General features: G+C 31.7%; 1 protein-coding gene across 2 annotated transcripts; it reads right to left on the reverse strand.

The window, feature by feature from the left end:
- Positions 1–3,228: 3,228 nt before the first annotated feature.
- LOC132739833 (uncharacterized) lies at positions 3,229–10,271 on the reverse strand. 2 transcript variants are annotated; one of them, XM_060727642.1, is made up of 7 exons: positions 10,124–10,271; positions 9,780–9,893; positions 8,991–9,143; positions 8,415–8,636; positions 7,774–7,886; positions 7,211–7,353; positions 3,229–4,985 (listed from the first exon to the last, which is right to left on the reverse strand). In XM_060727642.1, exons 1-7 carry the CDS (start codon positions 10,242–10,244, stop codon positions 4,808–4,810), a joined length of 1,044 nt encoding a protein of 347 aa, XP_060583625.1. In that variant the 5' UTR covers positions 10,245–10,271; the 3' UTR covers positions 3,229–4,807. The 2 variants fall into 2 exon arrangements, with proteins under 2 accessions (XP_060583625.1, XP_060583626.1); XM_060727643.1 differs by lacking the exon at positions 8,991–9,143.
- Positions 10,272–23,304: the final 13,033 nt, after the last annotated feature.

Genomic DNA, 23,304 nt, shown 5'->3' on the forward strand with positions numbered 1-23,304 from the left:
CGGTAAGAAGAGTCCCGTACTCGTTTTTAATCAGGAGAGCCTTTTAGTACAATCGGAACATCTCGATTTTTATAAATAGAAGTTTGATGGAAAGGGCCGATATGATGCGATTGCTTTTTTAACCCTTTATTATCAAAGTTTGCTGATATCAGGTTGAAAATTTAAAGAGGCTTCACTGAGGCCTTTTGGCATGATGGGGGTGTACATATTTTTTCGAGATTGGCATAAGATGTAGGTGTAGTTTGTCATCAAAAAGAATAGAGCCAGCTTAGAAAGTCCAGAAGATCAATTTAAATAAAGTCTCTAATAAAACACTCTTTATAAAAAACTTTCGCATACATTACACATAATACATGTAAGAACTAAATTGTTCACTATTTCAAAATGCCATAATTTATTATACTTTGTACTTTGTCAAATATTTAAAATATGCCATTTAATATTCCTGATATTAGGTCTAAACTCACTTAGGCTATAGATAATGTTAACAATTTTACATTTCAATAATGTACAAATCTTATTTTTCGATATTACAGAGTCAGTTCCGTAATTTTGAGCCTTATATTGTGTGAGACTAACTAATTTGTAGTTACTTCCCTTACATAATAGATCTTTTCTCTCTGGCAGTGACGTCCCTTGTCACAAGCCTGACATACATATTTTGATTCCCAGAAGAAGTGTTTTGGTTCTCATAAAATACGCACTAGTTAATATATAGAAAGTACATGTTATCACGACAAAATACCAGTACAAAAAAAACAGTATTTTTCACATCTTTTATTGCACAACTCTATAACTCAATAAAACACGAATGTCATAAGTATGTATAAAATACATTTTTAAAAAGAAATGAATTATAAAATCTATATAATGTGTTAGAGACATTAATACGCTTGGTATATAATACAATAGTTTATGACTGTTAAACTGTAGTAAAACAAAGAAACCTTGTAATATTTTTGCATCTTCCTAGCCATATTCACATTTCAATTTGAAATTAGTTAAAACTGTATTAATCAAAATTGCCCTTAGTCAGTCATTCATGAAAAAAACAAGGACGGTTTGAGCACCTTCAGAAAAAAAAATACTTTTAACAACCTGAATATTCCATAAATCTATATTGCATTCTATCCGGTTTATCTTACATCAGATATCCATCAGCACTAAGTACCAGTACTTGCAAACATATGGAATATCATTACCTGTGAGAGATTTTGGTTCAGTACTGTAGTACTAGAAACTTATTTTGGAAGTTATTAGGCACAGTAGCAGACCTTTCATATATTCACCAGCTCTTGCATATATATTCACTTTCAAACTACAAATACATGAACATGTAGAAACATATGGTAAATACAATTTCTATATCATACACTTACAATATATGTATTAATGTAAAAAATATTTCCTTCGACCAATGATCGAACAAGCGACTCTGGGTTCGTAATCTGGTGCTTTTCCTATTAAGCTTCGCCGACGGACCATTTTGATGTCGCTCAATATGTTTTACACCAGATGTATAAACTTCAGTGTATAATCAAGTTTGCTCTTTCAGCAAAAGGTTGGGTATATTGAGGTACAAGTATCACTTTTTGAGACAGTAATGTAGTACAGGTTGTAGCAAAATTTAGCGAGAGTAATGCTGTACATGTATAACTAAAGTACCAGTAATGCATGTCCGTCAACTTACTAACTTTTCTTTGGCAAAAGTGACATTATGCCCACCCAATTGTACATGTTCAGTAAAAAGGTTAAAATAAAGCTTGACATTTTGCCGCCATTAAGTTCTTTTTATATTTTATTATAATGTTAATCAAAATCCATGTGACCAACGGGAAGTTCTATAAATATCGTTCAAACTGTAACGGTTACGCTTAACTCTTAAAAAGATTGGGAGGTATGTTCATAATTTAGTTCGTTTTTAAATTGTGTTTTGAGCATTCTTCATTACCAATTATTGGTCAATCACAATTATAATATTCAATATTTTGAAATATACATGAGTTACTAATTCACCTAAACTTGACAGTGAAAACATGACAATAATGTCCCCTTAAGATGAACATCCGATGAATGTAACATTACAAGCCCACAGACAAAAAGGAGATCAATTTCTGATTTCGCATAAAGAATGATTTTCTTCAAGCTTAACACAGAATAAATTTGACAGCACATTGGGATAACATAACGTCAGCTCAATGTAATTTAGATTGATCCATTTCGTCTTATGTTCTCAATCATTTAGTAGAAGCACAAGTAACAGATGGTGGATATCCCATCACAATTGCCTTTAAAGAAAAAGAAACCTTGGCTTATACTTTACATTATGATCGCGCATATGTAGTTTATAATACATCACAATATCAGATGCTCAAATGTTACATTTTTTTTGCCTAATGCCCCAAAGTGTTTCGCTGATTTTATCAAGTTTCTGAATGGAATTCTGCCTGTAAACTTGTTCAAGCCTCAAACATTCAGTTTCCAAGTCATACAAAGTCTGAACATAGTTCAAACGGTCATCAGTACCTTTGTAGACTTTCGCTAAACACTCGAGACATTCGATTACTGTAGTGTTATGCGGAAGATTTTTAATAGATTCTTCCTTTAGTTTGATAGCTTCTTTTATAGTCTTCATACATCTAGAATATGCACCTTGTCGTTCTTGCACTTCTGCTAAACTAACCATTCGTTTCATCAGCAAGAAACCTTTCATAGAAATTTCTTTGCTAAGTTTAACGGACTTAGAAAATGCCTCTTCAGCTTGCTGTAAATCTGCGGCCTTAGCACACACTTTACCTCTTGTGTTATAAATCAGGGCCTCATAGTCCGTAATCGGTATTTTCTGTTCGCTTATCAATGTCATTGCTTCATCTAGTAGCGCGTGTGCTTCTTTGTATCTCTCTAATGCATTGTAAGCGTTGGCCACGTTGCTTAATGAATTAATCAATGACGTCACTGGTGCTTTCGACCTCCGTTTTATGTCTAAAGCCCTTGAAGATTGATTAATCTAAGAGCCTTGACCGATCTCCTTTTCTGGTTTCCCTTTCAGAGAGCAATATTTTTAACTAGCGGGCCCAATGATTGGATGGCATCTTTCCTAGGGTTGAGCCCTTTCTGTCGTTTTAAACATTGTAAAAATGGTTATTTTTCAGTTCTCTCGAAAAATTTCCTGTAGTACCAAATGTAAAAATCCGGGAAAATTTTTAAAAGGCAAATGAGGAAAAAAATAAATAAAAAAAAATGATACCGGTATTTGTGAATTTAATTTCGCTTTATCCTAAAAATGTAATACGAGGATTGATCAAAAAGTTCTTGACCCGATGTACTTCCGGTAGTAAGAGAATCCAACTTATGGTCTAACTTTTCATTATAATCGCCCTCTACATCAATGCACTTTGCCCACCTGTGCTCCAGTTTGTTTGACCCTTCAAAATTGAACTCTCTATTTTTGTCCACAAAGAGCTCATTGCCCGCCTCCATGACACCTTCATTGCTTCCAAACGTCTACCACGAAGCTTTGCTTTCAGTTTTGAAAACAGATAGAAGTCAGAGGGGGCCAAGTCCGGAGAATATGGGGGATTGGGAAAAATTTAAGGCCGCAGTCAGTTGCATCAGCCATCGCAACTTGGGATGTGTGAGCTGGCGCATTGTCGTGCAGGAGCAGAACGCCTTAAGTCAGTTTGTCCCTACTTTTACGCTCGTTTTTTGTGGCGCAGACGTCTCAATTCGTCTGCACAGTACGTACCGTTTATGGTCTGACCTTGCTCAAAATAGTCAATCATGATTATCCCCTGACTATCCCAAAAAATTGAAGCCATCATCTTCCCTGCTGATGGCACCCTCTTGAATTTCTTCGGAGGGGGTGAGCCAGGGTGCTTCCACTGCATGCTCTGTTTTTTTTTTATTCTGGATCGAAGTGATGGACCCATGTTTCATCCTGAGTTACGATCCGGTAGATAAAATCAGGTTCATCCTCGTAGCGAGACAAAAGATATCTTGAAATGTCAAGCCTGGTCCGTTTCTGGTCGTCAGTCAACTGTCTGGGGACCCATCTAGCGAAAACCTTTGACATGCCATATACAGCAGTCACAATTGCCTGAACTGAACCAAATCTTATACCCACTTCCCTAGCAATGCTTCGCAGGCTTCGCCTTCTGTCGCACATGACAAGATCCTGCACAGCTTCGGCAGTTTAATCGTTGGTAGCCTCTTTTGGCCGCTCAGGTCGCTCATCATCTCCAATGCTCTCCCTCCCTTCTTAAATTCAGCAGCCCATTTTTTCACAGTGATATAGGAAGGGAACTCTTTCCCAAGTGTATACATGAAGTTTTAATGGATTTGCTTGGGGGACATCCCTTTTTTACAGAGGTACATAATGACGGTTCTGATTTCAACTTTCTCCATTTGGTCTAAATGACACATCCCTCTACTGATTAAAGTGTGTTTTATGTTACTTAATCTGTGTAAAACCGCGTGTTACTCGGTCAGTAATCTTCAATAAGATATTGGTATCGACGTACCGTGTGTAAATGTCAGTGTAGTGGCAAAAGTATATCGGGCCGATAACTTTTTGATCATACCACGTATATCCATAAGCAAGACTATTTATCCATCTCACCTGAATACCGAGTAATCCTTAAGATCTGATAATCACATGATAATGATATATGATATTTAATATTCTCCATCTGAAGGTAAAAAGCAAAACAATGCGTTTAACAAATTATTAATTAACGTTTTTTTTTTTAAACATTTTTGACCTGCTGGGCAATTAAAAATTGTCACCATGAGTTCGTAGGTAAGATTATCAAATATCCTTGAAAGTCATAAAAATCACATTTAATTTAATTAAAATAATAATCATGTTCTTAAACCAGTTACCTAGATATGTATGTGATATCCCCATAGAACTAAACGATTGCATAGCAAATGTCTCATATCCAGGTCCTCCATATACAGAGATGTCAAGGGACTTCTTATAATACCTGTAGGAATAGATTATATATATACCAGCATAAAAGTGGCATGGGTTCTGCACATTATCTTTACATCTTAACATTATCTTGTTGAGATGGACATCTGAGCCATTTTTGAAGAAATCCGCTGAAGAAAGAGCCACTGCCAGACAGGGACCATCCTCGAATTTTCCTAAATTCTAAAGTCAAGCACATTGAAGAAAGAAAATTACAGTTTAAAAGAATACTTATATGAAACATAGATGTCTTGAACAAATTATAATACCGGTTTCATATTTGATCTTGATGGTCAATGTCACATTTGAATTAATCATCATCAACAGTTTTGTAATAAGTGTTATTTTGTCCAAGAATGAATCCATTCCATAAATAAGTTATGTCAATTTAAGTATAGTTTTATAACTTGACCTTGAAGGTCAATGAAAGGTCAAGACCATATGAGAAAATTTCAACATGTCGGTTTTGTCATATGTATTATTTGACCAAATTTATATTAAATCTATACACAGAGAACAAAGTAATGACAATTTAAGCAAGTCAATAAATTGAACTTGGAGGTTAAGGTCAATTAAAGGTCATATTCATTTCGGTCTACAATAAAGTCTTGTCCTTTTGCTTGATGCGCTTCTACCGGTTCTTTGCGCTTCCACTGCGCTTTTACGGCGCTCATACGGCGCTCTCGTGTCCCTCACACTGCGCTGAAGAAAGAGCCACTGCCAGACAGGGACCATGCTCGAATGTTCCTAAATTCTTAAGTCAAGCACATTGAAGAAAGAAAATTACAGTTTAAAGAATACTTATATGAAACATAGATGTCTTGAACAAATTATAATTCAAGTTTCATATTTGATCTTGATGGTCAATATCACATTTGAATTAATCATTATCAACAGTTTTGTAATAAGTGTTCTTTTGTCCAAGAATCAATTCCATAAATTAACAACAAATTTATGGCAATTTAAGTATTGTTTTATAATTTGACCTTGAAGGTCAATTAAAGGTCAAGACCATATGAGAAAATTTCAACATGTCGGTTAAGTCGAATGTATTATTTGGCAAATTATATATCAAATCTATAAACACATAACAAAGTTATGACAATTTAAGTAAAAGTCAATAATTTGAACTTGGAGGTTAAGGTCAATTAAAGGTCATAGTATTAATCATTTCGGTCTACAATAAAGTCTTGTCCTTTTGATTGATGCGCTTCTACCGGTTCTTTGCCCTTCCATTGCGCTTTTACGGCGCTCATACGGCGCTCTCGTGTCCCTCACACTGCGCTGAAATAGTAAAGCTCCGTCAAAGCGAAGTGCACACGCAGTATAAGCGCGATAGAGACGCCACACAATCTCCGTACAAGCGCCGTGGATAACCACCGCTTTTATTCATCGTTCCTGGTGCTGATGTGCGTTGTAGGAGATGCTACTAAGACCATTCATTAACAACAAATTTACAGCCAGTTATAGAAGAAGACAAAAAACAAAGCAAAATTCATTAATATGACTTTTAAGGTCACTGATGAGTAAAGTTCATTATCAATATCATCTATATAAAGGATTATAATGTCCAATAATGATGGATATCTTTTCATAAATAAGAAAGTTATAGCAAAGCATACTTAAGTAAAATTCAAATATTTGACCTTGAAGGTCAATATCATTTATTCCAATAAACTATCCTAGATTATATCATTTACACTGATATAATTTGCTGTGTGTGTGTATGTGTGTGTATTTAAAATGATATAATCTAGGATAGTTTATTGGAAGTATAGGTTAAGTATAGGTTAATAAACATTTGCCAGTACAATGTAATAAATATATATATCATATGACATAAAAGTCGAGTCCAGTCTGGTCAGCTTGAAGGTCTGGTTGTGTCCTAGTATGAAAGCAATCCATAGTGAAATAAGAAAAATATGGCCAACGTTAAAGTCTTCAAACGGCAATAGCAACGACGGCGTCAACGACAACATGAATGTAGCAGAAGCTCTTTTTTATTTTCTTCAAAAAAGTCGAGTTAAAAATGGAGACGGACGGACAGACCGACTGACGAGACAATGCGATTCTATTATAGCCATTTAGGGATATAACAAATCCATGTACATGTATAACATATATACCAGAAGCATCTTTATAAATAAAGACCATTGGCTAAATGGCTAAAATTTTTATCGCGTGATATTGCAATTGTTTTGAGCAATTTTTTTCCAGATAAAAATATTTTGTACGTACTGAATGGCTTCGACGTTTAAGCCTTGTCTGTGCATATTCCAACCCATTTTCTGATAGGCTGATGCTAGATGTACAGACTTCTCCATCTTCTCTAACACTTCCAGAGCTGATTGATAATTGTTTGCACCATGTAAAAAGTCTCCCTGGAAAAAGGGAAATAACTGGATATATTTTGTGTTATGTAATGTGTAAAAACAGTTGGTAAGAAAGTTTCAATCGATTTTATAGTTTGACAAACTCTGCTGCCTGACCAATTTAAACGATAAACAAATGCTGTTGTAATTTCATTTGCTTGATGTGCATACCTTACCAAACAAAATTTGTTCTAACTACGTACTATATTAACGTAAGAAGTTTTTTTTCTGTTTGAAATACGTTTACAATTTAAATTATCATGTAAAAGAATAATAAAATAAACTAAAAGTGATGATTCGCGATAATCGTAAACTACTAATAATACTAAATATTTTGATCATTGTGTTACATTGGTGACGTAGTCTACTTTCTGTTTATCTTAGCCCTTATTGTCAGCCTAGTAAGATAACTTACATATATAAACCTACTTTTGTGTTGGTTTCTATACTTCCAACGGCTAAATGAACTACCGCTTTATCAACTGATCTACCATACATCTCTGTCAGTCTTAGGCATGCATTATAAAATGTATCACTTTCACCTACAATTGTATGATTTTGATGTTAGTCATAGAAAAACAGAAGCGGAGAAACTTGAATGATACGTTTAAAAACATGGTTATACATGTATAAACTTAGCTATAAATTGTATCACTTTCATCTATAATTGTATGTAATGCTCAAATTACAAGATAGTCATAGTAAAACATGCATAAACTTAACTATCATAAACGAAAGCAGCAAAAAATATGTCTGTTATAGAAAGTGTTATATTGAAAAGTGAAGAACAACTCTTGCGAAAATTGAAACTGAACTGTTGAGACTAGAACAAGTGTTTCTTTGTCAGTGCAACGAAAGGGCTTTAGAAAAATCAGAAATCAAATTCAAGATATCAAAGCTAACCTGATAATTTACCAAAGGAAAGTAATATTTTTCGGCTGAAACAACTTTTAAATATGTAATCGACCAAATAATAGACACAATTATACATGTCAATAATCTATGATACAAAATGTAATATCAGGAAAGGAAACAATTTGGCTTTCATACATGTGAAAAATCTGACATACGTGTCATGAATCGTTCTATGACAGTGGTATAAGACGATACAATTTCAATGAAGAAGTGGTAAGTATCTTCTCTAGTGTATTCAACATCACCTAGAAGTTTCTGGAGATTTGGTTGTTCTACGGCAAATTCTGAATACGCTTTTGTGTACTCCTCTGTGCCCATTTGTATTGATATTTTCTTTATAACCTCTGTAAACACTTTGCAGTATTTCTTTCGTAACTCTGAAATTTAAAATATCTGTCTGTCTGTTTGTCTGTCAGAGTATATTCACGAGTGTAAATGACATTTGTTTTCTGTATTCAATTTTACATTTAATTATGACAACATAACCATTTCTATTGATCGGTTGAACTCATTACCACAGAAAGCATATTGTGGTAAACGTTTTATATTTTTTGGTTACTTTATAAAACCGCACGTTCGTATCGTCGCTTTCCATTGAGTAATCGGGACGATAATGCCAAAATATAAAATGTCGATTTAAATACTCAAAGAGTATTCAATTATAGTTTATAAGCAAAGTTTTAAAAATATGTTTTTGAATACTAGTACTTATGAAAATTAACAGTTAATACCAGGTAGATCTCTGATAAGAAAATCAGCCTTCAACACCTCACGCAGAATACCCTGAATGTTAAAACGACTGTTTTCAGAATCATAATTAAGCATGTGTCTTCGTCTAATTGGTAGAATTGCTGTTTGTTTTGCCATCGCCTCACTCTCTATACCTGTAATTTAATTTCATTTCTTGAAAACGTGTACGCATTTTGTAATAAAAATGGAGTCAACATTATCACGAATTTGAGGACAGATATTATTAAAACTGTAACAGTATTTTTCAATAAGAAATATGAACTGAAAAAATCAGACATGTAATTTTAGTATTATTAATAATTGTTTAAGAAGCTATCGAGGATTTCAATGCCCATTTAACATAACGAAATTCATAAACCTATACAATTTTGGATATATTTCAAGACACATAATGTCTCAGAAACATATATTTTCCTTCTTAAGAATGAAAACCTTGAGTTTATAACATTCAAATAGTCGATTTAGAGCGCGTTAGATGTTATCACCTTAAAACAGAAGCGCTGAATGTGAAAATATTTGCAAAAAAGTAGCAAACTGTAAAAAAATTAGTATTTTGACTTTCATACAAAATACTTAATCACTATAACTGCAATTATTGCCAAATAGCAACGGGAGGAGGAGATGGCTCAGATAAATGGCCAATGTGTAACTTTTTTTGAAACGTTAACAGAACACCGTTATAAAAAGCGTATGAAAAATTAAAATAAAACCACTTTTGAGGCATAGCGGGGCTTAAAACAATGACTTAAATTGACAAAGACTCAACAAACCTAGGAGACCACCAGCTTCCACTGCATTAAACGATCCAGGAATGTAGCCTAAATCTATCAGATGACATTGGTACTCCCCAGATAATCGCAGTATAAAAGTCCTGTACACATCAACTTGAAAAGGTGAATAGACCAGTTCTGAATAATTATCTAAGATAAGGCTAAACTATATATACTTCTGTACACATGAAAGTTTCGGTCAGGCAGTTAAAACATTTAATAAATTATTCTTTATGATTATTATATACCGACGACAGTTAATCAAATTATGAAGATATTTACATCATCCGTTTTAAAGACACTTTAACATGTAGGTGAATATTAAGGTATTATATTACATGTACCTATTCGGTCTTCCTCCGGGTAAAACTCATTGCTTAGTGTTTCTAGGCGACATTGACATAATAGTTCAACCATATCTGCTGGCGTAAGTCCTTCCTCTGCTTTCAGTTCGGCGCCAATCATCAGAATTATCAGAGGTAAACCTTCGCCTAGCTTTGTTACAACCCGTTTTGTAATAAAGTTGCAAATTGTAATAATTATTACAAAACGGGTTGAAAAGTTTATTACAATTTGAAATTTTCCGCACAACCCGTTTTGTAATAAAGTTGCAAATTGTAATAATTATTACAAAACGGGTTGAAAAGTTTATTACAATTTGAAATTTTCCGCACAACCCGTTTTGTAATAAAGTTGCAAATTGTAATAAACTATCAATAGAAGTCAAAAGTCAATTTTACCCACTAATATAAGTTCATCTTCAGAAATATCATATAATTTTAAGTAACACATACATGTGACCTACTTTATTGCTAAAGTTACTATTATTAATATTTCATTAAAATAAGCATTATTTCAGTAAATAATGACAAATATATCATTTCTGATGCAAATTGTAACATTTATTACAAAACGGGTTGAAAAGTTTATTACAATTTGAAATTTTCCGCACAACCCGTTTTGTAATAAAGTTGCAAATTGTAATAAACTATCAATAGAAGTCAAAAGTCAATTTTACCCACTAATATAAGTTCATCTTCAGAAATATCATATAATTTTAAGTAACACATACATGTGACCTACTTTATTGCTAAAGTTACTATTATTAATATTTCATTAAAATAAGCATTATTTCAGTAAATAATGACAAATATATCATTTCTGATGCAAATTGTAACATTTATTACAAAACGGGTTGAAAAGTTTATTACAATTTGAAATTTTCCGCACAACCCGTTTTGTAATAAAGTTGCAAATTGTAATAAACTATCAATAGAAGTCAAAAGTCAATTTTACCCACTAATATAAGTTCATCTTCAGAAATATCATATAATTTTAAGTAACACATACATGTGACCTACTTTATTGCTAAAGTTACTATTATTAATATTTCATTAAAATAAGCATTATTTCAGTAAATAATGACAAATATATCATTTCTGATGCAAATTGTAACATTTATTACAAAACGGGTTGAAAAGTTTATTACAATTTGAAATTTTCCGCACAACCCGTTTTGTAATAAAGTTGCAAATTGTAATAAACTATCAATAGAAGTCAAAAGTCAATTTTACCCAATAATATAAGTTCATTTTCAGGAATATCATATAATTTTAAGTAACACATACATGTGACCTACTTTATTGCTAAAGTTACTATTATTAATATTTCATTAAAATAAGCATTATTTCAGTAAATAATGACAAATATATCATTTCTGATGCAAATTGTAACATTTATTACAAAACGGGTTGAAAAGTTTATTACAATTTGAAATTTTCCGCACAACCCGTTTTGTAATAAAGTTGCAAATTGTAATAAACTATCAACAGAAGTCAAAAGTCAATTTTACCCAATAATATAAGTTCATCTTCAGAAATATCATATAATATTAAGTAACACATACATCTGACCTACTTTATTTCAAAGTTACTTTAATTAATATTTCATTAAAATAAGCATTATTTCAGTAAATAATGACAAATATATCATTTCTGATGCAAATTGTAACATTTATTACAAAACGGGTTGAAAAGTTTATTACAATTTGAAATTTTCCGCACAACCCGTTTTGAAATAAAGTTGCAAATTGTAATAAACTATCAACAGAAGTCAAAAGTCAATTGTACCCAATAATATAAGTTCATCTTCAGAAATATCATATAATATTAAGTAACACATACATGTGACCTACTTTATTTCAAAGTTACTTTAATTAATATTTCATTAAAATAAGCATTATTTCAGTAAATAATGACAAATATATCATTTCTGATGCAAATTGTAACATTTATTACAAAACGGGTTGAAAAGTTTATTACAATTTGAAATTTTCCGCACAACCCGTTTTGTAATAAAGTTGCAAATTGTAATAATTTATCAATAGAAGTCAAAAGTCAATTTCACCCAATAATATAAGTTCATTTTCAGGAATATCATATAATTTTAAGTAACACATACATGTGACCTACTTTATTGCTAAAGTTAGTATTATTAATATTTCATTAAAATAAGCATTATTTCAGTAAATAATGACAAATATATCATTTCTGATGCAAATTGTAACATTTATTACAAAACGGGTTGAAAAGTTTATTACAATTTGAAATTTTCCGCACAACCCGTTTTGTAATAAAGTTGCAAATTGTAATAAACTATCAACAGAAGTCAAAAGTCAATTGTACCCAATAATATAAGTTCATCTTCAGAAATATCATATAATATTAAATAACACATACATGTGACCTACTTTATTTCAAAGTTACTTTAATTAATAGTTCATTAAAATAAGCATTATTTCAGTAAATAATGACAAATATATCATTTCTGATGCAAATTGTAACATTTATTACAAAACGGGTTGAAAAGTTTATTACAATTTGAAATTTTCCGCACAACCCGTTTTGTAATAAAGTTGCAAATTGTAATAATTTATCAATAGAAGTCAAAAGTCAATTTTACCCAATAATATAAGTTCATTTTCAGGAATATCATATAATTTTAAGTAACACATACATGTGACCTACTTTATTGCTAAAGTTACTATTATTAATATTTCATTAAAATAAGCATTATTTCAGTAAATAATGACAAATATATCATTTCTGATGCAATTGTAACATTTATTACAAAACGGGTTGAAAAGTTTATTACAATTTGAAATTTTCCGCACAACCCGTTTTGTAATAAAGTTGCAAATTGTAATAAACTATCAATAGAAGTCAAAAGTCAATTTTACCCACTAATATAAGTTCATCTTCAGAAATATCATATAATATTAAGTAACACGTACATGTGACCTACTTTATTTCAAAGTTACTTTAATTAATATTTCATTAAAATAAGCATTATTTCAGTAAATAATGACAAATATATCATTTCTGATGCAAATTGTAACATTTATTACAAAACGGGTTGAAAAGTTTATTACAATTTGAAATTTTCCGCACAACCCGTTTTGTAATAAAGTTGCAAATTGTAATAATTTATCAATAGAAGTCAAAAGTCAATTTCACCCAATAATATAAGTTCATTTTCAGGAATATCATATAATTTTAAGTAACCCATACATGTGACCTACTTTATTGCTAAAGTTACTATTATTAATATTTCATTAAAATAAGCATTATTTCAGTAAATAATGACAAATATATCATTTCTGATGCAAATTGTAACATTTATTACAAAACGGGTTGGAAAGTTTATTACAATTTGAAATTTTCCGCACAACCCGTTTTGTAATAAAGTTGCAAATTGTAATAATTTATCAATAGAAGTCAAAAGTCAATTTTACCCAATAATATAAGTTCATCTTCAGAAATATCATATAATATTAAGTAACACATACATCTGACCTACTTTATTTCAAAGTTACTTTAATTAATATTTCATTTAAATAAGCATTATTTCAGTAAATAATGACAAATATATCATTTCTGATGCAAATTGTAACATTTATTACAAAACGGGTTGAAAAGTTTATTACAATTTGAAATTTTCCGCACAACCCGTTTTGTAATAAAGTTGCAAATTGTAATAAACTATCAACAGAAGTCAAAAGTCAATTGTACCCAATAATATAAGTTCATCTTCAGAAATATCATATAATATTAAGTAACACATACATGTGACCTACTTTATTTCAAAGTTACTTTAATTAATATTTCATTAAAATAAGCATTATTTCAGTAAATAATGACAAATATATCATTTCTGATGCAAATTGTAACATTTATTACAAAACGGGTTGAAAAGTTTATTACAATTTGAAATTTTCCGCACAACCCGTTTTGTAATAAAGTTGCAAATTGTAATAATTTATCAATAGAAGTCAAAAGTCAATTTTACCCACTAATATAAGTTCATCTTCAGAAATATCATATAATATTAAGTAACACATACATGTGACCTACTTTATTTCAAAGTTACTTTAATTAATATTTCATTAAAATAAGCATTATTTCAGTAAATAATGACAAATATATCATTTCTGATGCAAATTGTAACATTTATTACAAAACGGGTTGAAAAGTTTATTACAATTTGAAATTTTCCGCACAACCCGTTTTGTAATAAAGTTGCAAATTGTAATAATTTATCAATAGAAGTCAAAAGTCAATTTTACCCAATAATATAAGTTCATTTTCAGGAATATCATATAATTTTAAGTAACACATACATGTGACCTACTTTATTGCTAAAGTTACTATTATTAATATTTCATTAAAATAAGCATTATTTCAGTAAATAATGACAAATATATCATTTCTGATGCAAATTGTAACATTTATTACAAAACGGGTTGAAAAGTTTATTACAATTTGAAATTTTCCGCACAACCCGTTTTGTAATAAAGTTGCAAATTGTAATAAACTATCAACAGAAGTCAAAAGTCAATTGTACCCAATAATATAAGTTCATCTTCAGAAATATCATATAATATTAAGTAACACATACATGTGACCTACTTTATTTCAAAGTTACTTTAATTAATATTTCATTAAAATAAGCATTATTTCAGTAAATAATGACAAATATATCATTTCTGATGCAAATTGTAACATTTATTACAAATTTATTACAATTTGAAATTTTCCGCACAACCCGTTTTGTAATAAAGTTGCAAATTGTAATAAACTATCAATAGAAGTCAAAAGTCAATTTTACCCACTAATATAAGTTCATCTTCAGAAATATCATATAATATTAAGTAACACGTACATGTGACCTACTTCATTTCAAAGTTACTTTAATTAATATTTCATTAAAATAAGCATTATTTCAGTAAATAATGACAAATATATAATTTCTGATGCAAATTGTAACATATATTACAAAACGGGTTGAAAAGTTTATTACAATTTGAAATTTTCCGCACAACCCGTTTTGTAATAAAGTTGCAAATTGTAATAAACTATCAATAGAAGTCAAAAGTCAATTTCACCCAATAATATAAGTTCATCTTCAGAAATATCATTCAATTTTACGTAACCTTTACATGTGACCTAATCTATTGCAAAAGTTAATATTATTTATATTTTATGAAAATAACCATCATTTAAGTAAATAATGACAAACATATCATTTCTTATGCAAATTATAACATTTATTACAAAATGGGTTCAAAAGTTTATTACAATTTGAAATTTTCCTGTAAAACGTATCAATTCAGGGTAAAAATCACCCTTTATTGAAATCACTTGGTTTTATAATGCACCCTACGATTTGATAACAAAGAACTTAAAAACTAAGATCTTTTGCAAAAACCATCAGTGTTCTGTGAGACATTTTCTTAAGTAAGTCTCAATACAAATGTTTTTCTGTATATGTTTGCAAGCAAATAGTCCATTCCTTTAGATTCCAATCTTTCTCAGTTGGTTTGAAACTAAAATAAATTGGCAATCTCCTATTCCCGGGGGTTCTCAAGCATGATGTCCACCCCTTTGGATTCCAACGTTTTTCAGTTGGTTTGAAATCGAAATAAATTTGCAATCTCCTAATTCCCGGGGTTCGTCAAGTATGATGTCCAGTCATTTGAATTCCAACCATTTTCAGTTTGTTGAAACTGAAATAAATTGGTAATCTCTTATTCCCCTGGGGTCGTTAAGTTTGAAGATATTTCTGTTACCTGCAAAAATCTTCAGCTTCTAATTTAAAGCCGGAAAATACCACTGAAAAACACCTAGGAAGTCAAAAGTCAATTTTACCCACTAATATAAGTTCATTTTCAGAAATATCATTCAATTTCAAGTAACACATACTTGTGACCTACTTTATTGCAAAAGTGACTATCATTAATATTTCATGAGAAAAGCATCAATTAATTATATAATGACAAACATATTATTCTCAGGTAAATTGTAACATTTATTACAAAACGGGTTAAAAAGTACGGAAGCACAGAGGGGACATTCCGATTTTAATTTTATTTTCCTATCTCGTGGCCACGAGTTATAACTCAGAAAAAAACAAAAAAACAAAAATCCGCTATCTCGTGGCCACGAGTTATAACTCAGAAAAAAACAAAAAACAAAAAATCGCTATCTCGTGGCCACGAGTTAGCCGACCAATCAGATAAACACATCTAAGTCGTGGTAACGAGTTAGCTGACCAATAATATCGAAGATGCGCTCGTTGATTTCGACGCGAGTAGACATACTTGCCAAGATGGCGGCCTATAGAATGATTTTATGTCAACGAAATAGAATAAAAAGCTTACTGGCCGATTAACTCTTGATAACAAGATAGCGAATTTTTGTTGTTTTTTTTCTGAGTTCTAACTCGTGGCCACGAGATAGCAAATTTTGTTTTTTGTTTTTTTTTCTGAGTTATAACTCGTGGGAACGAGATAGCAAATTTTTTTTTTCTGAGTTATAACTCGTGGCCACGAGATAAGGATTTTTTGTTTTTTGTTTTTTTCCTAAGTTGTATCTCGTGGGAACGAGATAGCATTTTGTTTTTCGTTTTTTTCTGAGTTACATCTCGTGGCCACGAGATAGGGATTGTTTTTTTTTTTTTCTGAGTTATATCTCGTGGTCACGAGATATTTTGTTTTTTGTTTTTTTCTGAGTTATAACTCGTGGTCACGAGATAGGAAATAATATAAAATCGGAATGTCCCCTCTGTGCTTCCGTAAAAAAGTGTATTACATTTTGAAATTTTCCGCACAACTCGTCTTGTAAAATTGTTGAAAATTGTAATTAATTATTAATAGGAGTCAAAAATCAATTTTACCCACTAATATAAGTTCATCTTCAGAAACGTTATTTAAATTTGGAAAACTCATACATTTGACCTTCTTTATAGGAAAAATACTATTATTGATATTTCATCAAATTAAGCATCATTCATTATAAGATGACAAACATATCATTTCTGATCACATACAAAACGTGCTGAAAGTTGATAATAATTTGGAATTTTCCACACAACCCGTTCTGTTATAAAGTTGCAAATTGTCATTTTTGTTCCGCTGATAAAGTTCATCCTGGATAAATATCGTTTAATTTTAGGTTACTTATACATTTGCCCTACTTTATTTGAAACATTTTTTTTCTTGATATTTCATTAAACGCCACTCACTTTTTCTGCAATTTTAATATTAGTGTACATAATAATCACAATTAATAGAAGAAGTTAAAGTCATTTTTTCACTGACATAAGTTCATCCATCTTAGGTAAATATTTAATTTAAGGTTACTTATACATTTGACCTACTTTATTGGAAAGGTCAATTGTATTAATAATTGATAATGATAAACTATATTTTATTGCTGAAAGGGAATTATATAACTTTAAGGCACATTGTTAAATGTGCTACAAAACATTTTATTACCGTTTGAAATTTTACGTTTTCCAAATGAAATATTTTTTATGTCGATAACGGTAAATTTTGAGTAAATATTATTTAATATTAGTTTAAAAATAGTAACAAACAGTTTTGTAATACAGTTGAAAATTGTTATATTGTTTTACCAAGGGGCTGACAACATTACGTTGTTTTTATCCATAATCAACACTTTAAATGTAACTGCTACATGACTTCGTTCTTGTTGAAAGAACAGCTTTATTGATATTCTACTATACAATTCACATTAAATTGCATGTATATGGAGACAAACTTTTTTACAAAACGGGTTACAAAAATTATCACATTCTTTTCAACAGAATATATATTTTTAAAATAATTTTTATTGGTTTGACTGACCGTTAGCCACTTAGTGATTACACTAAGCGTTGTCACCCCCTGGCCACGCTGAGGCCGTCAGGCTGCAGGGGGGGTCAATGTGGAGGAAAAACATTTAAACTGCTTCCGCAACACAACAAAAAGTTGTTGTAATTACATGTAGTAAAAATTGCTAATCATAAACGTTGATGAAACGCATGTTCTGTGGGGTCTAGAGATACAGATCAAAACTTTCAAAAATCGAGATATATTTCAGTCTTAAATTCTTAAAGTGACAGACCAAAAAAAGAGTTTAACAAAATGGAATAATTTAATTTTTATTCATTTAGAAGTTGAGAAGATACATTTATCTGCACTGTGTTTTTTTCACTGTCCAAGCGGGCATTTTGCATGTTTGTCAGTGAATTTCGTCCAAAAATGTGTTCCAAATTTTATTTTATGAGTCAGTATCTAATCAATTACAAAATGTTCAGGTCATTCATAGAAAGAAAGCCATTAATATCTGATAACCTTTATGGCCTGTCGCTTGAATACTTTATAATAAATAAAACAGCAATAACTTAACTTAACCCAAAAGAATGCTGGTTAGCTGATTTGCAAATAGTGCTGTTAAAATGACAATTAAAATACCAAAAAGTTTTTTAACTAAATTTATTTCTCCACATTGACTATCACAGATAAGCTTCATACATTCATTCATTCATTCATTCATTCATTCATTCATTCATTCATTCATTCATTCATTCATTCATTCATTCAGCCTTGCATTTAGCCACAAGTAAAAGTTACAAGCACAAATCTTAGAAGATACACGAAGTGATTGAAACGAAATATTATAATGTTGATTAGTTGTTTTTTTTTGTATTATCTGTTTTATTGTTTTCATGTGCCTAGTCAAATCATAAACATCAATCACTCTGACATTCATGACACACGAACATATTATGTCAAACATAAAATGAAGTTTAAAAAACTAAAAAAATGCAATCAAACATTAAATTAAAGAAAAAAAAAATATTATAATGTTCATCATTTTCTCTTTTTGTATTTATCTATGTTTTTTTTTGTGCATGTACCTGGTCCAATCATAAACAACAATCACTCAGACATTCATGCATATGACATGCTGTTTGTTGCGTTCTTCGAAGTAAGTCACAGCAACACAAACAGTTTTTGTAAAAACAATACAAAACTAATCACAATACTAACGAAAACATGTACTCAAAACAAGCTCACAGATTTCAAAATGATTAGGATCAAAGTAATCAGGGACCATAATTTTCTTTGATTGATGCATTTTAAACTGAATCGAAACATTTTGTTTGCCATGGTCGGCTACATATATATATGTGATTAAATAAAAATTAATGGGACCAAGTACGTGTTAAGAAAGACAAATTACAATTTACAAGAATCTAACAATACGATATCAATCAGTCATCAATGCTGAAATAGACGAACATATATGTGAAACATGTAATGAATTTGTACATGTAAACCAATTTTTGCATCATTTTTACAACAACACATTAAGCAAAAATAAACAAACAAAAATGAAAGAAATGCAATGAGACAATAATTTAAAAAAGAGCTAAAGAATGCTGGTTATCGTTGAAATGACTTTTGAAGTCTATCGCCATGCAACATTAACAATCTCAAACCATCCTTGGCCAACATCTCGTAATGTAAGCCATGCCCTGAACCATCGTCCCCGAGACTCGCTCAACAGCTGTCGCACGTTTAACAGGAGCCCACTGTGACTGCCATATATACGAATGAGCCTATTTACACTTACGGTTACAGGTAAATCAAGCATTTGGGATGGTCGTATGTAGATCATAGGATACCCATACTCCCTGACAATATCGGCAAATTCTGAATTGACCAGCTGTAAAGTATATCGCATCAAAGGTGATGTCCGTATAGAATGGAAGATAATTCTCCTTAAAGCTAAATAGGGAAGTAACGGAATCTGAGCTTCATTTTCAACCCTGTTGTCGGCATTTTCATCTACGTTGTCCCCATTCTCGTTATCACTTTCATTAATTTGATGCCCATCATCAATATGTTCAGAATTGTTTTCATCATTAACGTCATTTCCATCGACATCTTCATCTCTGTCATTATTACCTGATAGGTTTTCATCATTTTCATCACTCATGTCATGTCGTTCTTCAACATTGTCATTGTCATCACTTTCGTCATTATCAGACAGGTTTTCATCTTTTTCGTCACTGTCACCATTTCGTTCTACATCATCTCTGTAATTGTCATCACTTGGGTCATTACCTGATAGATTTTCATCATTTTCATCACTCATGTCATGTCGTTCTTCAACATTGTCATTGTCACCACTTTCGTCATTATCAGACAGGTTTTCATCTTTTTCGTCACTGTCACCATTTCGTTCTACATCATCTCTGTAATTGTCATCACTTGGGTCATTACCTGATAGGTTTTCACCATTTTCATCACTCATGTCATGTCGTTCTTCAACATCTCTGTCATTGTCACCACTTTCGTCATTATCAGACAGGTTTTCATCTTTTTCGTCACTGTCATCTACATCATCTCTGTAATTGTCATCACTTTGGTCATTACCTGGTAGGTTTTCATTATTTGCATCACTTGTGTCATGTCGTTCTACATAATCTTTGTCATTGTCATCACGTGCATAATTATCAGACAGGTTTTCATCTTTTTCGTCATTCCTAGCATTTCGTTCTATATCATCTCTGTCATTTTCACCACTTGAGTCATTAGCTGATAGGTTTTCATCAATTTCATCACTCATGTCATGTCGTTCAACATCGTCTTTGTTATTGTCATCACTTGATTCATTAGGTGATAGGTTTTCAACTTTTTCAACATTCACTGCATTTCGTTCTATTTCATCACTGTCATTGTCATCACTTGGGTCATCATTACATGATAGGTTTTCATCACTCATGTCATTTCCTTCTACATCATCTCTGTTTCTGTTATTGTCACCACTTGAGTCATTATCTGATAGGTTAACATCATTGTCGTCACCCTTGCCTATTCGTTCTACATCATCTCTGTCAATGGCATTACTCGAGTCATAAACTGATGCATTATCAGTAGCATCTTCAGCTCCTTCCAGATCATCATTACTGTCAAGGTGTCTTTTGTTATGATTTCTTTTATTTGAAGCACAACTTTCAATGATAGCTTTAAGTGCGGTTTCGTTGGTTATATAAACAGATACATAATGTATCTCGGGGTAAAACCCTAGATATAATGTTGTCAATTCGGGGTCAAAAACACCCGTGTTTGAAATCACCCTGTTGTATAATGCTCCCTTCGAGTTGATGACAATAAACTGGCAATTAAACTCTCTTGCCAATGCAATCAGTGTTAAGTTGTCACCAAATGTCGCTCTGCGAGACATTTTTCTTAAGTAAGCTTTTATCGTTTCAGACATGAAATTTTCATAATGAAATCTGTTTTGCTGAATATGTTCGCAAGCAAGTTGTCTTAACTGTATACCACTCCTATGTATACCAACCCTTTTCAGTTGATCAGAAACTGAAATAAATTGGCAATCTCCTATTCCTCTTGAGTCGTCAATTATGATAATATTTCTGTTACCTTCAAACATCCTAAGATTTGATTCCGTGGATTCATATACAGTTTCTTCCTGCATGTCATTTGAATAAGCATTATTCTCATCATCTTTTTCACGTGTCGGCAAGTAATACTTTTGCCTGTGCTTTCGCTTTTTCTCTTCATCCCGTAATAAGCGATAAGCCTTTGACCTTCTTCTATTTTCCTCTTCTAATGTCCTGCTTGTTAAATGTTCAACTGCAATCCACTGAGTTGTCAAGTCTTCATTTGGTTTTTTGAAAATAACTTTATACCGCCCAAATCCCCTCCCTCGTTGAAGAACCTTGCCCTTAAGAATGAATCTTTTGTGAGGTACCCTTTTTCCGAAAGGATATCTTACTAGCACCTTCGCCCCTTTTTCATACACAGAACATTCATTCTTTCTCATTTTCGAGGAATAGGTCCTGAGGTTACATTTTTCTGAAGCTTCTCTGGCTTTCTTTCTGATTTCATCAGCAGTGTTGTCAGTTGATCTCCCGTAATAAACAGAAAAAGGACTTTGATATCCTAGCACCTCCTTTGGCTGACTGTTTATGCTTGATTGAATATCAGTCAGTTTTTCGGCCCAGTTGAAACCCTTATTTCCCCGCCTGCCAATCTCATGGCGAATTTTCTTCTGAACTATTTGATTCTGTCTTTCTATTTTCCCCTGGCTTTGCGGATGATATGGCCGGCCCTTAATTACTTTAACTTTCTTTCTTTTAAAAAGTTTATCAACTGCGCCCAAAAACTCAGGGCCGTTATCACACTGTATTACTTCAGGCCATCCATGTTCCTGAAATAATACTTCAATGGATTTCGCCACATTTACAGCTGACTTATTCTGCAAAGGTCTACAGAACACAAAACGCGAAAACACGTCAACTGCTGTAAGAATGTATTTGTATGTTTTGCCCTCTGATTCAACAGCGGACATCGACACAAGATCTATCTGGACTCGCTCAAATACATGGTTCGAACTTATGAATTTTATTGGAGGCTTGTTGGTAAACTTAGCTTGCAGTTCTCCATGGCTTTTGCTCTTGTTGAGAAGATTTCTTATTCTTCTTTCGCTGACTCCCTCATAGGATCCCTTCATTCTATAAGCAACTGACCTAGCCCCTCCCCCTTTCATTTCCCTTCTATTTTTATGTACCATACTTGGTAGATCGTTCTGTATTGCAACTTTTTTCTGATTAAAAAATAAGACGTCTTTACCGTGTATCTGGCGCACGGAAAGTTTGTTCTTATTCCTCCAATAATGTATCGTAGCATTTTTTTCTAAGCGGGACCTTTCTCTCACTGCTTTCTTAAAAGTCCCTTTCACCATTCCAACCAAAACTGTGTATGTTCCGATATCTACTGGTCTCATATTTGTACTTGTATATCACCTCTCTGTTTATTAGATGACTTATTTGGAAATCAAACGGTATTCACAATGACTAACACACACACAAGAAAAGAAAATTGGGAATCGTGAAAACGTGAAATGCTTTAATTTACAAAATTAGATGAATAAAAATATATAAAACTTAGTATTGCTGTAACAGGCACGTACAAAATCACCTCTTCATTGGAAATCAAACGGTATTCACAATGACAAACACACACACACAAGAAAAGAAAATTGGGAATCGTGAAAACGTGAAATGCTTTAATTTACAAAATTAGATGAATAAAAATATATAAAACTTAGTATTGCTGTAACAGGCACGTACAAAATCACCTCTTCAT

This window comes from Ruditapes philippinarum, unplaced genomic scaffold (assembly GCF_026571515.1).
Source record: "Ruditapes philippinarum isolate M1 unplaced genomic scaffold, ASM2657151v2 ctg8877_1_1_1_1, whole genome shotgun sequence".
NCBI lineage: Eukaryota > Metazoa > Mollusca > Bivalvia > Venerida > Veneridae > Ruditapes > Ruditapes philippinarum.